This window comes from Melospiza melodia, chromosome 1, assembly GCF_035770615.1.
Source record: "Melospiza melodia melodia isolate bMelMel2 chromosome 1, bMelMel2.pri, whole genome shotgun sequence".
Lineage (NCBI taxonomy): Eukaryota > Metazoa > Chordata > Aves > Passeriformes > Passerellidae > Melospiza > Melospiza melodia.
This window is the reverse complement of record NC_086194.1, coordinates 141,619,570-141,643,360: the sequence shown is the minus strand read 5'-3', so window position 1 is coordinate 141,643,360 and position 23,791 is coordinate 141,619,570. Positions and strand designations below refer to the sequence as shown.

The following is a 23,791-nucleotide window of genomic DNA, read 5'->3' as shown; positions in this document are numbered from 1 at the left end:
TATCTCCTTAAAAACACAGTTTTAATAAAGAAATTATTATCAGTTCTATTTTTTAAAATTACTTGTAGTTCTCCATCATGCTAACTCCATGTGTGTTGACTGCTTTACAAAAAGAAATCCACAGAATGGAAGAAAAAAAATCCTTGGAAAAATAATGCAAGATTTAATATGAAACTAATCAATAAATAATTAAAAGTGAATAGCAGATTTAATGCAAATTCATTTGTGTTTATGGAAAGTAATCTGTATTGGGTCTGGCTGAGATAGAGTTCATTTTCCCAGAGCAGCCCTCGCAGTGCTGTGCTCTGTGTTGGTAACTGGAAAGATACTGACAACATACCTGTGCTTTGGCGACTGCTGAGCTGCACAAACTTCAGCTTTTCTTTCTTTGCTTTGGTAAATGGCCTTATCTTAAGCTACTAGTTGTTCCCCATCTTATTTTCGGTGTCCTGTCACCCAGGGCTTGGTGGCTTGGTGGGCACCTGGCTTCCAGCCAAGGTCAACCCACTTTATAATTCTATCAAACCATCTTTACTTTATATTTTCTGTAATACTGGTTGCTTAAAGGATGACGAAAATTGGGGTTTAAAGGTCTGTTGAAGCTGTAGACTTCGACAAAGTTTTATACCACTATAAATCAGTCTATTTTGTTTTGCAATCCTAGAACAAAGTAAGTTGGGTTTTTTTCATCATGTAGAGCTACTAAAATGAGCCTTACTAGCAAGCCTTTGTGCTGTCCATACTATTGGCTAGGGACTTTCTTTTGATGGCGGAAGAAGATGTTTTTATTCCCGGCAGCAAGTGGTAAATGCATGCATTGGTTGGGCTGAGACCTCCCTATGTGCCACTATGTATATGGTAAATCTTTGTTGTGAGGGTGGCAAGGTTGTCCAGAGAACCTGTGGATGCCCCAGCTGTGGAAGTGTTAAGGCCAGGCTGAATGGGGCTGGGAGCAGCCTGGCCTAGAGGAAGGTGTCCCTGTCCCTGGCAGGGGTGTTAACTAGATGGTCACTAAAGGTCCCTTCTTACCCAGACCCTTCTATGGTTCTGTGATTGCCAAGTGTTGAGCATCAGGTGCCAGCCACAGTAAAGTCCCACCAGGGACTTGGGGGTTGGGCATGATCAAGCTTGGAACTTTGGGAGGGCACTGCCAAGCAACCTGACAAACATTCCATAAACGTTCCACTGCACTTGGTCAGGTAGTGTCTCCTGCTTGCGGCTTCTCTTAAGGTTTACAATTCACAGACTGTGCACAGGAGGATGTATTTGTCAGGCGCTTTATGTGTAAAGATTTTGGACACAGTCAATGGTTAAATTGGCCACCAGTGCCTTCCTTTTGATATTACCACTTGTAGAGAGATCTTTGCACCAGAGCATCTTTTATGTAGGCTGGTTTCTTGTGAACTGAAATGACCACTTCATGCCTAGGCTTTCAGTAGATGTTACCTTGCCTCTAAATTTATCTTCTTGGCACCAGAATTGGCTTCATGTTTAATTAACTTTTCTTTCATGCTTGCAAATAGTGTCTTGTTAGGAAATGTCAGAAAGTTGGATACAGGCAAAGTGAAGCAGTCCTACGTTTCTGCTTATGTGTCTGTGACTTAATTCTCTTTGCTCAAATTGAAGCCCAAATTGACATTGTTTTCTGAAAGGTTTTCAAAGTATATCAACAGGGACATATTCTTTTTTCTAGTGTGTATATTCATGGAAAATCAGCATGAGACTTTAATTCCAGTTAAAAGAAGACTAAGCAACCTGTTGTCTGAGGATGGCTGTGAACTAAAATTCACTTAATGCTATCATGCTGAGCAACTTAAGTGCTGTGAAAAACTGCCATAATTTCTTTTTATCTTCATATGATCTTCAGATTCAGATTTTTTTTTCCTACTAAATGATATTCTTTTTGTACTGTGTTCAGCAAGAGGGGAAAATTAACTGAAAATAATTTATATTTGCAAATCCTCTCTATAAAAAACGGAACATTTTACCTATTTTTTAAGTAGTGTTGAAAAACTTGGTGAAGTGTTGATGACTTGCTTTATGCACACTATATTAAAATATCGTGCTAACTACTTGTGTTGTTTTCAGTGGGGTTTTTGTGCTCACCTGTCTGTGCTCTTACATATCAACTCTGTATCTTACTACTGCAGAGGCAATCTTGCAAAAAAAAAGGGATAATGTGGAAAAGACACCTAGACAGCAAAGAGACTGTGGGTGTTCCACTACACAAAAACAGATACCAAAATAATTTACTTTTTTTCTATATGAATGGCATTTCATGTAAAGGAATTGCTTACTTTAATTTTAATTTAGCTGAAAACTTTTTCCAAAGCATAGTGTAATCTAAACTAATATTTTAGTCACGTTCTCTGATTATAATTTAACATCTTACTATTACAGTCATGCCACAGCTACATTCTAAGGTGGAGGAAATACCTTCTTCAGAAAACAAGAAAGAGTAGTGAAATGCTGAAACATATAATATACTATGCTTGCTGAATTGCCTTATGATTTTTGAATGGATAAATAAAACCTCCAGCTTTTTACAAATAGCTGTCTCAGGGCTTGGGGTTTCATTCAAATCTTACTAAAAAGTGAATTTACTGGTATCTGATTTATCTGTGTTTGTTCTTGTGCCAGTTTGTTCTTACCTGCAAGCTCAAGTCATCCCTGTCCCAAGTGGAACTCATGTTAAAATTATAGACACTGATCAATATTTTTTCCTTGTCTTGGTTTTGCTCTGTTGAATCAAGGTAGTCCACTGTCTGCTTGAATGCCAGGAACTTTGTTTTCTAAACATATCCATAGCCTGATTTCATAGTTAGTTTTGGTCAGATATGAATTCCTTTGCAGTTTGTTTCAACCAGAATTTATCATAGTACTTTCTAAATCATCTCTCAAATGCTAGTATGATTTTTTTTTTCTGCTAAGAATTGCTTTGTTCTAGGTTTTACCACACGCTTGGATAATTAACCTGTGACTTATTGATACAGCCAGTTTTGTATCTGGCCAAGTGTTTAAGTTTCACATCTACTAAGCCCTATTTTAGAGTAGAAATCCTTGTTATTAATCCTGGGTTCCTGAGTGGTGTTCCTATTCCCTCTTGCTGTGTGTTAGTTTAATCTTTTGCATGTATGGAGTACCTTGAAATTGATACTATGAAGACACCAGATATGCTCACAGGTTTTCTGCATGTTTGTGTGATTTTTCCTGTTTCTTTTAATTAGGAAAGTCTACATATGGAAACAACTGGTAAAGAAACAACTGACAATCCAGGTAGCATTGTAAGCTACTTCTGTTCTAAATTTCCTTGACTATACCCTAGCCAAAAGCTTTTTCTTAAGCAATTGAGATGGACTGAATTAGTGGGATTTTTTCATCTATTAAAAATCTGTGTTGCTCTTGACCTTACAAGCCATAGCCACAGATTCTAGGGCTGTACTGGAAAAGAGCTCATAGGTATTCAGACAAAAAAAGTCTCGGTGTTTTTCCAAAAGAAGTGCATGACAAAAAGGCTGTGGACAGGAGGGAGTACCTGTAGTGTAGAGCATTTTGAATATATCATTACTTGCAACAGTACTTAAAGAAGTTTAATGTTGTGTGCTGTAATTTCGTCATAAGGAAGTGAATGAAGAAGAAAAAAGCTTTGCTTTGTTGAGTGCTATCAAAATACATTGGAAAGTACATTTTAGGCACAGTTTTTCTGAAGAGCTAATTTCTTGCATGGAAGCAAGATTTTTTGAATGGAAATACATGCATATTCTCAACTTTAAATTTCTTACCTTCATTCTGCCAGCACCTTTTCTAAAATGTCTTTATTCTGTGTACATGCTATTAATTTTTATTTTTTGGGATCCTTATTGTTTTGCAGTAAAAGTATGACCTATCTACCCTTGAAAAAATAGTAATTAAAGAGACTTTATATTCTTTCTCAAGTATTTTATTGTTCTCATTAAAAATCAGGTGTGTGTTTTTTCACTTCTATTGTGCATTGATTAACCCCTGCCTGCCTTGAAACTTCCCCTGAACTTAGAGATGGGTGATACACATCCTGTTTTCTGCCTCTTTGACTATCCTGCTTTATCTTAAACTTGTTTGTGACGTTATTCTAAATTCTTTGCTTTCAACAGCACCTAGAAGATGTGAGACAGATTCTCCAGTCCATTCTTCATCTGTCTCAGAGAGAGATTCATGCAAGGGGAACAAAAGGTTTGTGTATGGTTAAGTGATAGTTTTTCTGTCTCAATAGTGCTGACTCAATAATGCTTTCAAGGGGTTTCGGACCGGTGGCAAATAAGATAATTATTATTACTGTGGTAGTCTAAGAGTATAAAGGAAACAAACACTGGCAGTGGCAGGCCATTCTTTTTACTAGCCATCAGATCTTATTTGGGAATGCAGTATTTGTGGTCATTGATAAAGTGATGATGAGGGTTGTGGCTGAGATTGTGTAACTGAAGTTAATTTGTTGTGTGACTGAAGCCAGAATCTCCCTCTGAAAACCTTAGACTATTTAATCTTGAGAGATGAAAGTTATTTTCTTAAAACCAAAGACAATTTAGTTAGAGGGAGAGCCTGCATGGAAGTTTTAATGGATTTTTTTTTTAATCACTCAAACACTGATTCTGATGTCTCTTTGGAATCAGTTCATGTTTCTGTGCGAAACTATCCTTAAACCAGAAAAATATTAAATGAAAATCTAATTTATGAATTGCAGTAGTAATGACAAAGGAGTGTCAGATCATTCAAACAGAGCATGGAGAGTGCCTTCCCTTGCTAGATAGGAGCACTTTGTTTAGTATCATTGAAAGTAGACAATTATGGAAGGAAGGGGTTTTGAAGTCAAGTTTTTAAATAAGTTTAAAATGTTGATGTGTCACAGAGTGGCTACATAATGCTAAGTGAAACTATTTGTGTGTCTGAGAGAGAGAGAGAGACTGGATAAAAGGAGTAACTTGGTTAAGAAATTTCTTTGCACACTAGTGATACATTTTACCTTCCTAAGAAAAATCAAATTTGCTGTCACAAGGAAAATCACATAATGTACTTTGAAATAAGATAAAATTTCCAATGATCTGAAAACTTTGTATATTTAAAAGTAAACTCCGAGCTAGTGTTCACTTAAATTTTGGTATTAATTGGAGTGCATTTTAATTTTTTATTTGTTTGAATGTTTGCAGACAGAGATATGGAGTCCTCAGCAGTGATTCCTTTTCCTCTTCTGATGATGATGAGGATTTTGAAATACAGACGAAAAAGAGAAATTTAAGGAGGTAAATGAAATTAGTGAATGGGGGGGAGGGAGGGAGGGAGGGAGGGAGGAGTGTGCCTGGGAGGACTTTGCATATGCCTAACAAGTGTTGCCAACTTCATATTGTACATTTTCAAAATTGTCATACCTGTTGGTATTGACAACTCTAATTGGAGTCTCTAAAACCGGATTTTTAGGATTGACTTTTAATAAGAAATTTAATTTCCAGGTGGGAATGGGAGGAAATGTAGAGATACACACGTTGATGTGTTTTCTTGATGTAAAATTTCATTGCTGCTGTGTTTTGCTGTTGTTTTTTCAAAGTGAAAACCACTATAAGAGAAAATAGGGGAAATAGGTTTTGTTACTTAACAAATGTTCTAGGAATATTAATTTAATAACAGTCTAGCAAATGAGTTTTCAACCTGACATCTTTCAGATGTGTATCTTCTGGCACACAGATTCCAAAGTCCTCAGGAAAGCCCAGGAGTTGTGGGCAGCCTTTATAATGTTAACACCCACTGAAATAAGTTTTCTCCTGGGCTATAACTTTTTGAAGGTAAAAGCTAAAACTATTTGAAAGATGTCAGTGTGTTTGGGAAGAGGAGGAATTTTCCATCATATCAATCAAGGGCAGTCCATGGTCTCCACATATGGAGTAATTGTTCTAAGCTTGTATTCCTATATGTGCTGTGTTAACTGGCTTGGATATTCATAAGTGATAATGTTAAAATAATTAACTCAGTTTAATGTCTGGAGAGACAATTTTCTTTTATCTACTCATAGCCATTAAATGTAAAACACTGGAATGAGTATTTACCTATTTAGGAAGTTTATGCTGACTAATAAGGTCTTCTGCGTTCACTTGAAGAAGAAAATCAAAAATCTTCTTTAGAAAATCAAAAATCTTTAGAATTTAGATTTTAGAAAATCAAAAATCTTCTATCTGCATTGTAAGGTGGAAAGCACCTTTTTTTCCTCAGTTCAAATCAGATCTCTTCTGGTCAGCTTTCAGAAGTGTGCCTCAACAGGAGTTGACAAGGATACCATGAAAACTGGAGGAAGTCTGGCTGACATGGAACAAATGCAAATAGATGGTTCAGTAAGTATTTTTGATTCATTGTGGCAGTGAGACATTTGCAGTATTTATGAAACTTCTAGTAATGGGCCATCTATAACTTCCTTGAGTTTTCTCTCAAGCAATCCAGCTTCTCATAGAACCTTATCAAGGCTGCAGCTTTTCTTAACATGTAAAATGTGTTCTGTTGACTTCATCTTTAGGTACAGTTTGATGGCGTGGGTGGTCTTTCTGACCACATTTCATCTTTAAAAGAGATGGTCATTTTCCCATTGCTTTATCCCGAAATCTTTGAGAGATTGAAAATTGAACCTCCAAGGTAACAGACACTGTTTAAAACTCTTAAATTCTAATTAACATATTTTCCGGAGAATTAAGCTGGGGCATCAATATGTTTTCATGCTTCCAAATTTTCAGCAGTTGATTTTTTTTCAACAGTAGTAAAACATAATTAAAAAAAAAAAAATCGTAGAATCCAGTATATATGTCGGCCCAAAGATTTACTTCATGGTGAGACCATCCTTTCAAAGTGTCTTGCCTTTCAAAGGCAGAATTGGGGATTTTTTCGTTATAGCTCTAAATGGAAATGGCCTTGATTGGTTTGTAAGCAGGAAGTACTTTCTACTCAAAGTCAAATGTTTGTTTAGTGAAAGTCCACTTGTCTCTGCCACCAACTCTTTTTTTTTTTCAAGTTCTCAAGTATCACTTTTGCAACTGATAGGATATGCAGCTAGAAACTTGCAGTATTTGTTGTACTTGAGCTAAAATAAGAATCTGTCCTCTTTTTGCAGAGCTAAGTGGCTTCTGTGTTAAAAAAAATACCAGTGTTTTACTTGTTAGCTTTATACATTCTTGGTCAACAAAACTCAGTCATGGCATATTGAACTAGGACCTAAAATTCTTTGCCTTCAATAACTTAAAAAGTATTTTAAAATAGAAAGAAAATATTTCTGTGCTTTGTTTCTTCATTAATTAAAATTCTTTTTTGAAGGAGCAGTGCTTTTCTAGTTGAGGTAAATGCAGAAATGCAGAATATCTTTCCAGCTTTAGAATACTTTTTCCTTTATCACCAGCAAAGGGAAGCCAATTCCAGTAACTCAAAGCTTTTTAAAGGGGAATCAAATGTTTTACTATAAAAACTTGACTTATTTGAAAAAAAATGAATATGGAGTGCATTGTTGAAAAATGAACTGATGATTCCTAAGTTAGCCTAGTCTCAGATTCTGCATTGGAAGTTTGCTCTTGTTTGGCTCCAGCCACCCCTGCTGGATTGCCAGAAGTTTTGAGAGTGTCCTTTTAGGATGCTGCAAGCTTTTATCAAGGTTTTGTATTTCCTCATTATCTTCTTTACTGCTTTTTTGCTGCCTTGGAGAATCGTGCAGGAATATTTCTTACTTTTCTGATACTTCAGCTGTTGGTGTTATCTTCTCCATGAGGTGTTTTGTTTAGGAGAGCAGAGTTGTGTGTTTTAAGGATGGGGTTTGTAAAAGGTGCTTTTCCATGACGTTTTTTTCTTATGTGACTTTTTAAATTATTATTTTTTTTTTATTGCAGAGGCTGTCTATTCTATGGTCCACCGGGGACAGGAAAGACACTGCTTGCTCGTGCACTTGCTAATGAGTGCAGTCAAGGTGACATGAGAGTGACCTTTTTTATGAGAAAAGGTGCTGAGTGCCTGAGTAAATGGATAGGAGAATCTGAACGACAGCTTCGTACATTATTTGAGGAGGTAAGGTTGAAATTTGGCATGTGTTCTGTATAAGTTTGAAATAAATTTCTATGTTCTACTTGTTTTGTCAGCTCCTTTCACTGAAATGGGATTGTCACTGTTTCCTTTTTCAATGAAGTTTTAGGGGTTGAAATCTTGAGATGTATTGGGAAAGGTTAGTAAAGGAAATAATAAAATCCTGCAAAGCACCACCAATACCATCCCCCTCTCCCTCAAAACAACAAACCCAACAACCTCCCAAAAAGTCACAAAAATGTTTCAAGAAGTAAGAGCTGGTGGCTTAAGATCAGAGGGAAAGAGATACAGGCTGAAAGCAGGGTCATTTAAACTGATAACAGAGAGTTGCTTCCAGAACCTGTAACTTAGCTAAGTCCTGTCTCTGTTCTGGTGGTTGCCAGGGAGATGTAAAAACTCCTGATGTGGTTTGTTTCTTGTCTCCCAGTCTCCTAGAGTTGATATAGGCTGCTGTTTTCTGTTACTCATGCCACTTTACTCCGTGACCTCAGTTAACAGAGTCTGAAAAATATAGTTGCCTTTCCAACCATGATGTTTTTCATGCATTTTCTCTTTCAAATAGGGCTGTTTTCCTGATGTCAATATTCCTGTGTTTTCATTGTAGGCCTACCAGATGCGACCTTCAATTATTTTCTTTGATGAGATTGATGCTCTGGCTCCTGTACGGTCCAGTAAACAAGACCAAATTCATAGGTAGGATATGTTTTGTATCTACATAGAAGCTGCTTGATATTTTTGAAAAAGAGATGGCAACTTATTTAACTTCAAGTGACCCATTCATTTTTCCTAAAAATTAGTAATTCCATGAAAATGAATCTCAGATTTTTAAACAGTAATTGAAAACAGTTTGCTGAGCTTGATATCAGCAAAAGGTCTGTGTTACCTTGCCTGTATTTTATTATGGCTTAAAATGAGTCTTTTGCTAAACAGAATCTCATCAGTAAAAATTTGTCCTTTTTGAGTGATCATTGGACAAGGTTATGTGTAACTGAAGAAAATTTACTAAGCTGGTGAATGAAAACCATATTTTTCTGTTAGCTCTATTGTGGGGACACTTCTGGCACTTATGGATGGCTTAGCCAGCAGAGGAGAGGTTGTGGTGATAGGAGCCACCAACAGACTGGATTCTATAGATCCTGCTTTGCGAAGACCTGGGCGCTTTGAACGAGAATTCCGCTTCAGTTTGCCAAACAAAGAGGTCAGAACTTCAAATCAACCTTGCACTTCTGTGGCAAAGTCCATCTTCATGACAAATCCCTGTAATAAGGCAGCATTGTGCTGCAGTGCAGGTCTCCATCTGTAGTGTACAGTTTGGACAAAGCTATAGGGAGACAAAAAGAGACATTGAAGAAATTTCATTGTAGTGTACAGGGCAGACCTGGTGCTGAGTATATATGATTAGGGTGATTTCAACAAGTAGTTGATTCTCTAGTTTTGGTTTCTCTGTGACCGGTGAAGAAAATGGGATGCTGATAGTAACTAAAATGTTTAAGAATGGGTATATTAATTAGTTTTAAACTACCCCTCTAGCATCTTGAAATTAAAAGAAAGGGTGAGAGAATGCCTCCTTGGTAGCAAAAACTTTGATCAAGGCTGATGCTAGAGCAAATTAAATATGTTGGGATCTTACTGGAAGTTATTGACAGGGACTTGGACAAAGATGTGAAGGATACTGCACAGGTGCAGGGCTTGGGAAGCTTCTAGTTCAATGGCAATAGTTAAGCAATATAAAAATGGGTAAAATAAAAATATTGAAAGGCAGGAGATAGCATGCAAAACTGGTGACCTCTTTTTTGTGTTTTCTCACTGGCTGTCTCTGATATTTCTTATCACTTCTTGGAAAAAGGACAAAAAGGCTTATTGGATTAAAAGCTAGTAAAAGTGCACAAATATTTTTTTTCCAGCTTTCATTGGCTTTCAGGAAGAGGAGATGAGGTGCCATTAAAAAGATCTAATGCATGATTCTCTACTGTGATAAAGTTCTAGAAATCTGCCATAATTAATCTGTGTTTTAAAAGTTTTATGAAATTTTACTTAATTTGATAGAATTTTCTTTGATGAAAACACTGCAGATAAAGATTTTACAATGATTTTTTTCTTCAGAATCATTGGGTCTCACACCTGGGAAAACTCACTTTTATGGTACATGTTAAATGCCTTTTACTTTACTGCAGCCCCCAGCAAGAGTTTAATGTAACAAGTTCAGAATTCTTAAATTTCCTGCTTGAAGAAGCAGACAGTGTATTCATAATTGACCTTTAAAATACTAAAAGGTTTAGCAGATAAGAAAAGCATTTGTATTGGTATAAGGGATTTTGTGGGTTTGTGTTGTCATTGTTCCTTTAAAAGAAAACTTAGGGCAAACTAAAATGCAACTGTTTCCAGGCCAGAAAAGAAATTTTCAAAATTCACACACGAGACTGGAAGCCGAAGCCTTCTGACCACTTACTTGAAGAGCTGGCTGAAGAATGTGTTGGTGAGCTTGAAAACTGTGGGTTGCCACATGTGGCTTGAGTCCTAGGGAACCTGAGCTTGTAGCAGGCAGCACTCGAGCTCTTGTACCTTGTGGCAGAGGGAGGCAGTGAGGAGGCACGTGGCATGGGAGCAAATTTAGGCACTGCTTTCAATTTTCTTCTTGTCTCTCAGAACATTGAATGGGTTTGTGACATCTCTCCCAGGAATGAAGTTTTGAGCAGCAGGCTGCTGCCTAAGTGCAGGATATTAGGCTGTGAGGCATGTAACAGAACTTTTCTGTGGTGCAGTAACTCTTTAAATTGTCTCTTAGCCTGGTAATTTCTGGCTGCATACAAAGTCTTTCAGTGTTGCCCTTTAGAAGTATTGGCCTTGAATTCTGTTTTGTCTGAGTTTGGCATAACATTTGATTCCTGTTTTGTTTATTAGGATACTGTGGTGCTGATATTAAAGCCTTATGTGCCGAAACTGGTCTCTGTGCTTTGCGGCATCGCTATCCTCAGCTATACGAAAGCAGACAGAGACTGCAGATAAACATGGATTCAATTAAAATAAAAGCAAATGATTTTTCCATGGCCATGCAGAAGACTGTTCCAGCTTCACGGAGGGCTGTGCCTTCCCCTGGGCAAGCACTATCAACTATTTCAAAGCCACTGTTAGAAGACACCCTGGAAAGGATTTTACAAACCTTGCAGAGAGTATTTCCCCATGCTGAGCTTGCACTAAAGAAGGACCAACAGCAAGGTAGAACATCTACATCCACTTGTTTTAAAATCTGCCAGAGCAAAAGCTTGGGATCTGGGCAATCAACATACACAAATGTACTCAGCTGTACTAGCAGCACAATTTTATAATTTGTGTGTGCCCAGTGCTGGGTGGGAGCTGTGAGTGACATGCAAGAGCAGTCGAGAACTACACATTCTCTGCTGGAGGACCCTGTTTCTGACAGGAGCTAACATCACATTTATCACTTGCAGAGAGGAATCTAAGCTTTAAATTATTAGCACCTCTTCAAATAAATGTTTAAAGCAGGAGAAATGTTTTTCAAGTGTCTGGGAGCTACATAAGTTGTTCCTAACCATCTTTATTCTAAGGAGAAAAACTCACAAGTTTTTGTCAACAGCGAGATAATACCTGATGCAAATCATGGGACATAGGACAGCTTTGTAGAGACTTGTACATTCTCCTTTGATTTGTGGTAGAATGAACTCTTCAGGAAATAGCATTCAAAGGATGAAAGACAAGAGAAGTGTTTTTCAGCACAGATTTTGAAGGTGTATTAATGCAAGACAGAGACGGATTATGCAGGAAAGTTAACAACCCTCTCTTCTCTTTAAATCCTGTTTTAGGAAATTATGTGATTGATAGTGATGAGGAATCACCAACAATTTCTGAAGAGAAGCAGACCCATAAAACGTGTGATCACAAGAAGGCAGAATTCCTCACTTTCAGCAGGTACGTTTGTCCCTGTTATGGCTCTGTTTTTAAGACAGCTGAGTGTGTAAGCTCTTTGGTGTGAGGGATGCGAGATGAAGGAGCTGAGTGTGTGTGGAAGGATCAATATTTGCCAGACATAAGTGTGAAGGTTCAGCTGGTTACTCCTGTTCTGAGTACATTGCCCTGACCCATCAAACTGAACTGTTGTGTGGGTATTTGGCTGGACAGTCTCTGGGATTTAAGAGCTGTTAGTTAAGCCAGCCAAAAGAGTAGCAGATGTGCTGGGGACTGGCAGGATTTCTAGCAGAGGCAGAGTACCAGTTTGTGAGAAAGTAGGCCTTGATAGTTTTCCTGTTCACGGACCAGCTTACTATTTTGTGGAACTGGGAGAGTATTTCCAAGCAAGGTGTATAGGAAAAAACTTTAATGTCTGTTTTCCTATTCATCACTCATTTTTAAACTTGTTTTCTACTTATTGCTGTAGAAATCCTCGTGACCAACCAACATCTTACAGGCCACGCTTCTTGCTAATTGAAGAGCCAGGATCTGGGCAAGCTTCTGATTTGGCAGCTGCAGTAATACATTCCCTGGAGAAGTTTCCAATTTATTCACTAGATACACCAACTTTGTTTGCTAGCACATTACCAGATGAGACATGTGTACAGGTAGCTTTTTTTCTTGTTAGTCTCATAGGATTAGTGTATAAACTAGTGAAGTAAGCAAAAGTCATTGTCAATATAACTGGCCTGATTTAAATGTGCTGTTTTGTTTACTTCTGTCTGAAAATCCACTTTACCAATAGAATGACACCATATAAGGATTTTATACATAGCCATGTTATCCATTTGAAATGTAACAGGGAGAATATTACTAGAAGCTCAGGAAGATGGGAATTGCTGCTAATAAACTTCTCTTTGTGGCAAGAAATCCTGCTGGTCTCGTGTGGGATTTAGAAAGTTGTTTTTGTTCCTTCTAAAGAGTCTGTGCTACCAGTAGATGGCTCTGCATCGACCTGACAGCATGTCAACGCACATTCTGTAGCCTCTTTTTTTTTTTGTAGAGCAGCCAAGGTTTTGAGGCAAAGAATTTTTTTCTTTGTTTGGAGTTTTTTTACATATGCAGATTTTAATGCTGCATTACATGCAGCAAAAGTGTTAAAATTCATGAAATACTTAGATTTGTAACTAGGAAAAGGAAATGTAAACAATTTAGTGCTGTTTTGCTTTTTTACTTTTGGGCAGTAAATCCACTTTGTATTTTGGCATCACTGTATTAAAATATTTGGATCTCCAGTAGCAGCATTTCAGAGCTGTACAAGTTAGGACAGACACATTAGGTGACTGGATACTCATTTGTCACATAGGAGGAGCAAGTATTTTTCAGATTGTTAATCTGAAGTGGTGCATGGAGAAGTTTGTTGTGTGAAAGGACTGTTCCACTTCCCTCATGCAGCAGATGTGAGTTGTCTTCTGTGATTGAGGTGCCATGTGTAGGCAGTGGCTTGTGTTTTTTCTAAGCCCACGTTTGGTAATGAGAGGCAGTGAGTGATTTAGCTCTTCAGACAGTCTAAGGACTGGTCACCTCTCATAAAATGTGCTTGAAGTTATGAATTATAGCCAGGCACTTTGTGCTGTGTTAGCCCTCATCTTTTCACATACACCTTTGTTTGTTCAGCCTGTGCTCCAGTCTGAATTGGGTGTGTGTCCCTTCTGAACTGAAAATGATTTAGCTGCAGTTGTGTAGTGATTTCTCCAGGCAAATACATCTTGCTGAAGAGTTAGCTTTGGGGTTTTTTAGGCACACCACTACATTGGGTGAGGAATTCTTAGGCTCTTTAGAGTTATTTTATACCTAAGTAGTTTTGAAATCAGGCAGAGATTCAAATCTGTTACTCTCTGCATAAAAATGTCCATATTGGAGTCAAAGTGCAAATTTTACCTGATTATTAAGGAGTCATTTATCAATTTGTCTTCACATCTTGTGTTTATACTTCTTATTTCATAAGGTAGTTTGACTAATATCTAGTTATTTAGTAGTCTGTTGTATGTGGTGGAGTTTTTTTATCCAAATAACCTTTCATTTTACTAGTTGATGCGAGAAGCTCAGAGATCAGCACCGAGTATCATATATGTCCCACAAATCCCTTCATGGTGGGACACTATTGGAACTACGCTCAGATCTGTTTTTACAACACTACTGCAGAACATCCCAAGGTTTACTCCAGTTTTATTCCTTGCAACATCTAATGTACAACTGAGAGATCTCCCAGAAGAGGTATTACAGCCGATACTTTTCTTCCTTTGTTACTCAATTTCTTGATAATTTATAACTCCCTGAAGCATTAGAGTTACATGCCTCTCTTAAGCAAATTCGTAGCTGTTACTCAAGCATCCAAACCCAGTCCCTTAAAACTTGCTTAGACAAAACAGTGCTGAAAGAATTTGCCTAGTATTTTCTGAGTAAAAATTGACTTTGATCCAGCATTTTCTCCCTTCTCACATACTCAAGATTATTAGACAGATGTATGGACTTGCTTCCAACAATGGTTTTGGTGGCTTCAAGGTGGTTAGCTGTGTCCTTAGTGAAGAGTGTGGTGCTTGAAAAGTAGCTAGGAAGGAAAGACTGTTTTTCTGAAAACATTTTTACAGAAAAGTCAGATGTATTTTTGCTGAAAAAATACAGAGGTCACAGTGTTATTGATGGAATGTCATTTCAAATGTAAGTTATTAAAAAAAAATTGCTTCCTTCATCGAGGTGAGAACTCAACATATTAGAAAGCTAAGTTTCGGTTTCTGTTTAAGCAACTTGGAAATCAATTTTTAGGTGTATTCTTTAACAAAATTCCTCAAGAAGACATGCTAAGCATTGTAGACATGTGAGACTGCCCATTAAAGGAAGGTGTTCAAAATGTGAATGTGTTGCTCAGATTATTTTGTCTGAGTAACAGAAGTTTTCATACTGTTAATAACTGCCTTCTAAAATAAAGATTGAAATCCCTTCCTTAATTTTTGGTAGTAGAAATAGAAAAATGGAATACAACTTGGAAGTATTTAAATTGAGACACTTAATTTAAATTAATTGAAAGTAAAATCAGAGAAAGCCCAATCACCTTACTAAAAAGCCAGCACTTTTCCTCTGAGCCTTGCCATTTTCCCTTTGTAGCTGCCATAAAGATTCAAGCCAAAGGACAGCAAGGCACATAAATGGAAAATAAGCAGCCTTTGGGATAGTAAATCCCCAATCACTCCTTTCTCAGTTGTTTATAATTCAGTTTCTTCATGGAGCTTAAAATCTAGAATGTGATCCTTAGAGAAGGCACTTGAAATTGCCATGCTATAAAAACCTAGTCTTTTAAGGCCACAAAGATAACTGTTAATTTATAGTCTTGTCCAGATAAGTATTCAGTTTAATTCAGAGAGGTACTAATTTTTTTGGAAGAGAATATAAGAAGTATGCATGGCCTTGTATAACTGAAGTATATTTTCTCTTCATGCCTTAGATAAAAGCATTGTTTAATAATGAATATGAAGAAGTTTTCAGAATCCCACGTCCAACCTGTGCTGAGAGAAGACGTTTTTTTGAGGACTTAGTTATGAAGCAAGCTGCTCAACCTCCTGCATTAAAAACCAACACAAGTGAGGAGGATGTTCTACATATAAAACTTTGCTAACTCTAGATTAACAGTTAATAAAGTATTTGCTTGGGTGATAATTTTCTATCAATCATTTTTCATGTGCTTGTATATGAGTACCATCAATTAACTACAACTTTCTGATTCAATTCAGCTTGCCAGCCTTTGGAAGTGCTGCCTGTAGCACCACCACCTAAGCCTCGAAAGCTGACAGAGGAAGAAATAAGACAGTTGGAAGAGCAGGAAGAGGATACATTGCGTGAACTCAGGATTTACTTAAGAGATGTGGCTCAAAGACTTGTCATTGACAAACGTTTCAAAGTATTTACAAAGCCCATTGTCTCAGAGGAGGTTAGTATTGACTTATAATGCCTTTATAACTGTGTGTTTTCATAATTCCTCTGTGTTTATGTTTCTTGGTGTTCTTGTGCTCTTTCTAGGAAGGTTTATCTTTCATGTTAGGACCATACTATTCTGATTTTCCAAGAAGAAAGAAGGGAATTTTGCTTTTACTTGACTCCTTGAGACTCTCAAATGTTTATTATTTGTGTATTCACTGAAAGCCCTATGTTCTTTCTAAAAGGTCTTTAAAACTTTAGAATATTTCAGTTAGAAGGGATCTACAAGGAAGGTCTAGTACAAGTGCCAGTTACACCAAATGCCGACACAATTTGCCCATGGAAAGGTTTGGATACATAGGTATGTTACAGCACTAAAGAGCAGAGGGATCACTTTATATTTATAAAAATACCTAAAGAGCTGCTTTAATAAAGTCTAAAGCTCTTTGATTAAATAGTTTCTGTGAGAACAGGAGTAGAAGCAACAGTTTGTCAAATGAATTTTCAGATACTATTCCAGTTTCATCTGTGGTTTTTCTCAGTACATAATCAACCATGAGGGCTGTTGTTTTTTCTTGCTCCCATACACTTCCCATTGAATTTAATGAATAAGTCTATGCCAGGGGCATGTACTTCAAAGTCAGTTGTAGCTTTAAGATAGCTGTGCATTTCAGCAAAGTCCCATTCCCCTAAACATCCACTCACTTTTCTTTTTCTTTCCTTTATTTTCCAAGGTGTGAATAACCTATAAACATATAGATCATCTAGAGTAGTCATTAGGCTCCTTTTAAGCTCTAAGTAAAGAAATTGACATTTCTGAGTCCAGTTATCTCATTCTAGAGTAGATGCTTAGGACAGGTGCTTCAAAGGTGCAAATCCTGCAGTTTTTTTCTTGCTGCCAACAACAAAGAGAATCCAAGATCACATTACTGAGAAAGGTTTCTCTGCTGTGATTTTCTAAAAGGAAGTGAAATGCATCCTGCCAGTTCTCCTCTCTGCTCCACACATGCTTCTGACCACCCTGCTTCTTTTTTCCCTCTCTCTTGGTCTGTCTCTTCAAAGACACCTGAAATACCTTTTCTATTTTCCAGAAGCTGGTTATTTTCTGCATCTTTGAGGGTGTTATAAATATTTAGGGCCTTTATGAAGTCCTTTATTTGACTTTATGAAAGTCATTAATTTTTGTAGCTTAAATCTCAGAGCATGCATATTTAATTTGTAGGCACCCAATTACAAGGACACCATTAAACAGCCCATGGACCTCTTGACAGTTCTCTCCAAGATTGACATGCACCAGTACTTAACAGCAAGAGATTTTCTGAAGGACATCGATCTAATCTGTAGCAATTATTTAGAATACAAACCAAATAAAGGGCCTGCAGGTATGGGTGTATTTTTATGCCTAATTTGGAAAAATTTCAGATGTGTAAATTGATAGATTTTGTCTGTGGAAATTTAGTAATCCCACTGTGGATATGGTATCAGATAAATTTAAAGAACCCCATTAGACAGTTTTAAACAACCCCAGAGAGCATTTATTGCCAGGTTGTAAATGTTTTAGTATTAAATATACTGTTTGGGTATGGAATTGTGATAGATGTGTTCATTGATAACTAGTACTTTTTCTTAAATAATAACTTTTCTGGTTTTATGCTGAAAATACAGACTGAGATAATCTTTCAGAACCTGCACATGAAAAAAAAAAGTCATTCTAATTAACCAAAATAAAGAGTGTCATTGACTGGTGGAAAATGCTTAGTTCTGGCTGTAAAAATTTCAGATCATTTCCTGAGGCACAAAGCTTGTACTTTGAGTGATACTGCATATTCCATAGTGAGGAATGAAATGGATGAAGGTTTTGAGCAACGCTGCCAAAAAATTAAAGACTCTCGTAAGGAAAGAGGTATGTTTTTTGATGCTCAGGATTTTAAGACTTGTCTCACGCTTTGTAGCCAGCCACACAAGACCCAATTCTTTGCTCTGCGGGTATAAGAAAGCAAACCCAAAGTGTAATGAGAAATGGAAGATGCCCACAGCACCTGTGGACTCTAGTGCCTCCTGCTCTAATGGCAAGTTGCATTTTATTTAGACTTTCTTGTAGAAGGTGCCAAAGTCACTGCTACCTTCTCTGTTTCTGTGGCCTAAAAGCAGGTTGTGATGCTTGGTTCTTCATGCCAGAGGCATTGAATTTTTCATTATGCTGCTTCAAATTGTGGGGTAAATCCTGAGGTCTTTCATTCAGTATGGTTCTGAAATTAATTGCACTGGCTGCATGACATTGTAAGAGCCTGGCCTTGATGTCCCAACTGCCATTTAATGCACCTATATCTTGAAGTTCAAAGCATTGTCTGCGTCTGTTTTGAATATTTAGCTAGTTTTCAGTTACATGAAACAGTGTTTTTCCCTTCTCTGCCTATAATATATCTAATAGAGAACTGATCTCATTAACTTGCAACCTTTTCTCTAGACACATGTAGGGAGATGGTACTGAAGCTCCTGTGGTTATTTTCCTTGCAAGATGCTGCTGCTGTGTTTTGAAGAAAGAACTGCTTTGGGAATGGTTTGATTTACTTTTTTTGGTATCTCTTTGTAGATAAGTCAAAAAGAAAATGTAAAATGAAGGAAGACTCTTCAAGTGTCTCAGTAAAGAGGGAGAATGTTCAGTTTGTATCCTCCCAGGACAGTCCTATGAAAGAACATGAAAATGTACTTCAAGGACAACAGAAAAATGTGACAGAAAATGAAAGTGCGAGAGTGACCCTTGTGGCTAAATCCCCTGCTGGAGAAAAGAGTGTTGTGCTTCCTGAATGTTCAGACCTAAGAGAGGAGAGTGAAATGCCAGATTGCCAAATAGCCAGAACTGTTGAAGATGCAGGTTCAAGTGGTAAGTGAAAGGTCAAACAGGTAATTTAGCTCCTTTTGATTCTTCAGGAGGGTTACACTATTTATTAGGTTTTAACCTTCTTGAATTTCATTCTGTTACTTCTTTTGTGTCTCTCTCAAATCAACACACAGTCTTCCTTGCATAATGATTTTGTTCCTGTAGTTACATTGGCTACAGCCATGCTCTTTGGTCTTTTACAGTGGCTGTTTATTTTTATTTTTTTTTTTTTGAATCTACAGTTTGTTTTCCAAATGGTACTGAATTGTGCAAATATCTTCCCAGTAATAAGCAGCCTAAGTGTGAACTGTACAGCTGTACTTAAAACAGTGGGGACCCAGAGAACCCTGTGGAATAGAAGAATTATGTCCTAATGTTTGAAATATGTGTAGATGTGTTTCCTAACCTAAAATACTACTTTTTTAGACCATGTTTGGTTTTTTTAACTTCAGGTTTACTGTGCAGTGTTGGAGTGGCAGCATGAATATTTTTTCCTAGTTTTATCCTGCCTTTTTTTCCCTAGTGCTTTTTTTCATGTCTGAGTTCCTAGTTTTTATGGAGCATCACTAGAAAAGTAGAAGTCAAGCATTTCTCTGTAATAAAAATGGATAACAATTCTGTCTCTGTTACTGCAGAGGGGTAGTCTTTTCCAGGTACAGGATAATTCACTGATACTGTATTACAGATAAAGAAATCTTGATTTCAAAAATGTGTGTAATTCCAGATTCACCACTACATCATACAACTTGTGTGGGACATTCTCAAGTGGATGAGCAACTGCAAGTATGTGGAGAAGCAAAGAAAATTCACACGCAGGGAGTGTCTGTGGATTACTCTGAACTTAGAGTAAGTCTAATTTCAATTTTGTTGATGCTGAAGTAGGATGTTTTCTTGCTACCTGTATGGTTGTCAATTAAGTCACTTGTTAACCAATGCCAATTCAAACAATTAATGAGAGGGATATATAGCTTGTGAAATGATTCAGCCTGTAATGACTGTTGTTTCCAGAGCTGGTGTTGGTGGCTGCTTTTGCTTTTGGTGAACTGAATTTTAGGAGACTGTTCTCTTCCTCATTTTCAATGTTTGTTAAGTTTTAAGTTAGCTCATTGTCAACCTGCTACTGCTGTTGGTTAGCAGTTTTTATGATGGACTGGGGAGATGGGTATCTTGGTTTGCTGTTTGCATGCTTTCATTAATTAGGACCTGGAAAAGTACCTTGATTTTTAGCAGTGATGACTTTAAACCTGAAATTAGAAGGTTGATCAAAAGATTGTCTTGGATAAAATACTAATATCTACTTTTCTCAAATACTTTCAAAATTCAGTGTTAGAATTTTGCATCCATACAGTTACACGTTTTTTCTAGTCCCCTGTAGGATAGGGGCTCTTATCCTAAGGTATAGTCAGGGAAAGGATCAAACATGGACCTAGCTGCAGATGGAAAAGGAGGTTCCTTTGCATGAACTGGAGAGGGTGGAAGAATGACCTGCCCTTCAGGTGATACAGCCACAAGAAAAATTCAGGAAATTACTAGGTTGCACTTCTGAGGGTCGGTCAAAGCAGAGGAAGCTGCTGTTTACCTGCCATGATGGGAGGGAGTACTACTTGGTTGTTTCCCTTGTGCAGGGAGAAAGTCCCTTTGGTAAAAGGGCTCACCAGCATAATTTATATCACATTTTTAAGTGTTGATCTGAACTGTAAAGGTTAAATTAACTTTCCAAGATGACTTCCAAAGGAAGCAAATTTCAGGGGGTTGTGTTGTTCATGACTGCTTGTATATTAAAAAAAGCTACATGTTTTTTTTCTAGAATCAGGATGCTAATGGCATGTAATCTGAAATTACTGCCTACTGACTGGAGAAATGGTAGGGTAGAGCCCTTACTGATGTTTCTGCTCATATGTGTTTCAGCTGTGAGGAGAGGGCTGCATCCATGAAACACATATTTTAGAAGTCTTTTTTCCATAACATGGGTGTCACTGGAACTCACTGCTTGTAGCAGAGAGCCCCTCTAAGATGGATCTGCTTGGTATTGTACGGGGTTTTTGTTTAGTTAATTTTATTTGTTTTCTTGGGGGTTTCCTTTGGATGTGTGTTCACTTATTTGATTCACATTAGGTGTAGAACTCAAATCTTGTGATAGTTGATGTAAGCGAGGCTGAGTCTGATGGCAAGCAGGTGTGAGGCTGTAATATTTTTATTTGGTGTGGCTGCTCTCTTCAGATATATCTGCACAGCCTCCCACAACACACAGCTACTGAACAGCCCCAGCAGTGCTGCTGCTAGCTTGTTAGTGTTGCTTTCCCCAGATTACCACGTTCACGTCTCTGGTAACACAAGGAACTGTGTGAGAGATTGGTAATTTCTTACAGACTGCTCTGCTAGTTCATCCACTCTTGAGTTGAAGGGTAGGAGCTGACTGATGTTAGTCACAGCACTGATTCAGCTAATGGGGAGAGGTGAGCACCTAAAGATGCTTCTGTTTCCACCTGGCACAGCTCTGTCTGGGGGATCTGTAGGCTTGTTTCTAAAAACACATTTTCTAGGGCCCTGTATTGCATTTGTAATGAAATGCAACCATGACTTCCCCGAGGCAGCTCCTCAGTGACAAAGTGGATCGTGTCATTCCCCACTGTTCTAGAAGTAGTTGAATCACAGTTATGATCACTGATGTCATATAGTGATGAGTAAGAAAATCCTGTCTGAAATGTAAGCTTTTTCTCTGACATGTGGAATATTAATTTGCTTCCTCCAAACAATGTAAGAAAATAAGATGTATCTTGTGCAACTCTGAATTGCAATTTCCATTTTTTTGCTTCAGCGAGTGCTGGATTTGGTCATTGTGGCAACTGAGAATGTCAGTATATCTCGCATGGAAAGACTCTATGCTCTTCTTAGCCAGTGCATTTACCGACATCGGGAAGACGATGACAAAACTGAGTTAGTGAAGGTAAATTTTTTGTCTTGTAGCCCTTTGTGTCACATGCTATTGTACATGTGTGTGTGTTGTGTATGTGTGTGTGTGTGCTGTGAACATCATGCTTATTTGGCATTACTCTGTACAGCTCAGTTGCCTGTCTCTCAAGGCTTTCATTTCAGCCTGGAAGACATTTATTCATATTGCAAAACCTTTGTTGAATGTAGCATAATTTTTGACAGTTTCAGCAGGAAAAGGCTTGAAGGCAATGAGTCCACCCACTCAGGGCTCTCAAACCATTTAACCTCAGGCTGTCAATAGTCTTCTCCAGAAGCCTTTCGGGGGTGGGAGGTTGTAAAAGGAGGGTGCATTTCTCAGTGTGTCACTTCCTCTTTCTCCCCCTGGAGGCAGGCACATGTGGTAATGCTTGTATAGTAGTAATTCCATTCTTGAAAAGAAATTAAGGATACAGCATAACAAGAACTTGAGACTTTTTTCTAGTCTCAGCAGACTTTATTTTTAACTAGCATTGCCCAAGCATCTTTAATTTGACAAATGGGGAGTTTTCTGCCTATGATAGTTTGCTAATGAGTCAAATTCTCTAGTCTTTCCCTCTGTGAGAGGATTTCTGAGTTGTCAGAACTAGGCAGAAATCTTCCACAGGCACCCATGGTCCCAGTTGGACATTCCTAGTATTCAGTTCATTAAGATAGGGTGGATATTCAGTCTTCAGCTTCAAGGCCTTTGAATCCCTTTGTCTTTCAGATGCTTGTGCCTGAGAATAGATAAAATTTGTTATGCCTCTCAGTCTGCCTTAAAAAAATGAGCAAGCCTGTTCTCTTTGGCCCTAGCCATCTTAATCTCTTCTTCCACAGCTGATAGTTAGAACAGACTCTGTTCTGATTGTGCAGGCCAGTCCTGAAAAATGCACCCACCCTTTTCTCATCTAGCATAATGATGTGGTGTGGTGTGAATAGGGAACTGTTTGTGTTATCTCAGTGCTTTTGAGCTTTTGTGACTGGACTTGATTTTTTAATTTGTTTTCTACTTCTATCTTAACCAAAAAACACCTCCTCTTCAGAGTACCTTGCATGAACTGATCAGGGGCAACCTTTCCTGTATATGGAGAGAGAGACTTTAACAAGTACTTAATCAGAGTGCAGAAAAGAACAGTTCCAGCTTTTAGTTGTGGTTCTTTGGGAACTGCTTCTTTTCTCATTGTTGAAACCATCATTGATAAAGATCCATAGTCCCATAATACAGATTCCCCCAGTCTCTCTAGCCTGCTCTGTATTTTGGGTGCCTAATGATTTGTTTGAAGCTAACAGGTCTAGAAAGATGTTAGCACATGTATTGGCTAAACATGTATTGGCTAAACATTACTAATAATTTTAAATATCAACAGACTCTTGATTCTTTTGATGAAGAAGCAAACAAGGTTCTCTTGCTTGCATTCACACTGTGACTCCTGATTTGTCTTTTTTTCTTGTTAGGCAATGGTGAAAGAAATTGCAATGTTAAGTTATCTGTGATACTTGACTTCAGTATATTCTAATGTTGATGTACTTCTCCCAAATGGAAAAATTATGTTTAATGTCTCAGTAATTGCAACAACTAAGAACAGAAGAACAGGAGAAAGAAACATCTTTTACTGTATGAAGGAAACCAGACATAACCTCCACTCTGACTATGGATCATCTCCTCGGACACTGGATGAAAGCCCCTTTCAAGACAACAATGTTTACTTTCCATGGAAACATCATGAAATTCTTCTAAAGGGTCCTGTTTCTGACTCCTGATATTGTCACAAAGCTTCCAAATATTTTTGTCACTGTAAGATGCGGGGACTGATTTTATTTTTCCTTTAACTTCTTCCTCTAATTTCTACTGAAGAGAAGTGAGCTGGGATGCTCTGGGTTCTGCAGATGCAGCAACCTTGGCTGTGTGTACAGACTGGAGAATGAGATGCTGGAAAGCAGTGCCACAAAAAGGACCTGGGTTGATGGTTGAATCTGAGCCAGCAGCCAGGAGGGCCAAGCATGTCC

At 37.8% G+C, this 23,791-nt stretch overlaps 1 protein-coding gene across 1 annotated transcript; it reads left to right on the top strand.

Moving 5' to 3' along the window:
* Positions 1 to 766: 766 nt before the first annotated feature.
* Positions 767 to 23,278, top strand: LOC134415444 (ATPase family AAA domain-containing protein 2-like). The gene is made up of 22 exons (XM_063150869.1): positions 767 to 804; positions 3,228 to 3,284; positions 5,181 to 5,273; positions 6,245 to 6,353; positions 6,533 to 6,648; positions 7,884 to 8,058; positions 8,678 to 8,766; positions 9,112 to 9,271; positions 10,459 to 10,549; positions 10,975 to 11,289; positions 11,841 to 12,000; positions 12,467 to 12,647; positions 14,071 to 14,256; positions 15,482 to 15,617; positions 15,768 to 15,964; positions 17,174 to 17,333; positions 17,732 to 17,858; positions 17,908 to 18,020; positions 18,545 to 18,835; positions 19,557 to 19,678; positions 21,651 to 21,779; positions 23,240 to 23,278. Exons 1-22 carry the CDS (start codon positions 767 to 769, stop codon positions 23,276 to 23,278), a joined length of 3,084 nt encoding a protein of 1,027 aa, XP_063006939.1.
* The last annotated feature ends 513 nt before the right edge of the window (positions 23,279 to 23,791 follow it).

Excerpts from the sequence above, each read along its gene's own strand:
- LOC134415444 (XM_063150869.1), top strand. The coding sequence starts at position 767 with ATGGCGGAAGAAGATGTTTTTATTCCCGGCAGCAAGTG. Across the intron at positions 8,767-9,111 it reads AAACAAGACCAAATTCATAG|CTCTATTGTGGGGACACTTC; the intron begins GTAGGATATGTT and ends TTTTTCTGTTAG. Across the intron at positions 18,021-18,544 it reads TAGTGCCTCCTGCTCTAATG|ATAAGTCAAAAAGAAAATGT; the intron begins GCAAGTTGCATT and ends ATCTCTTTGTAG.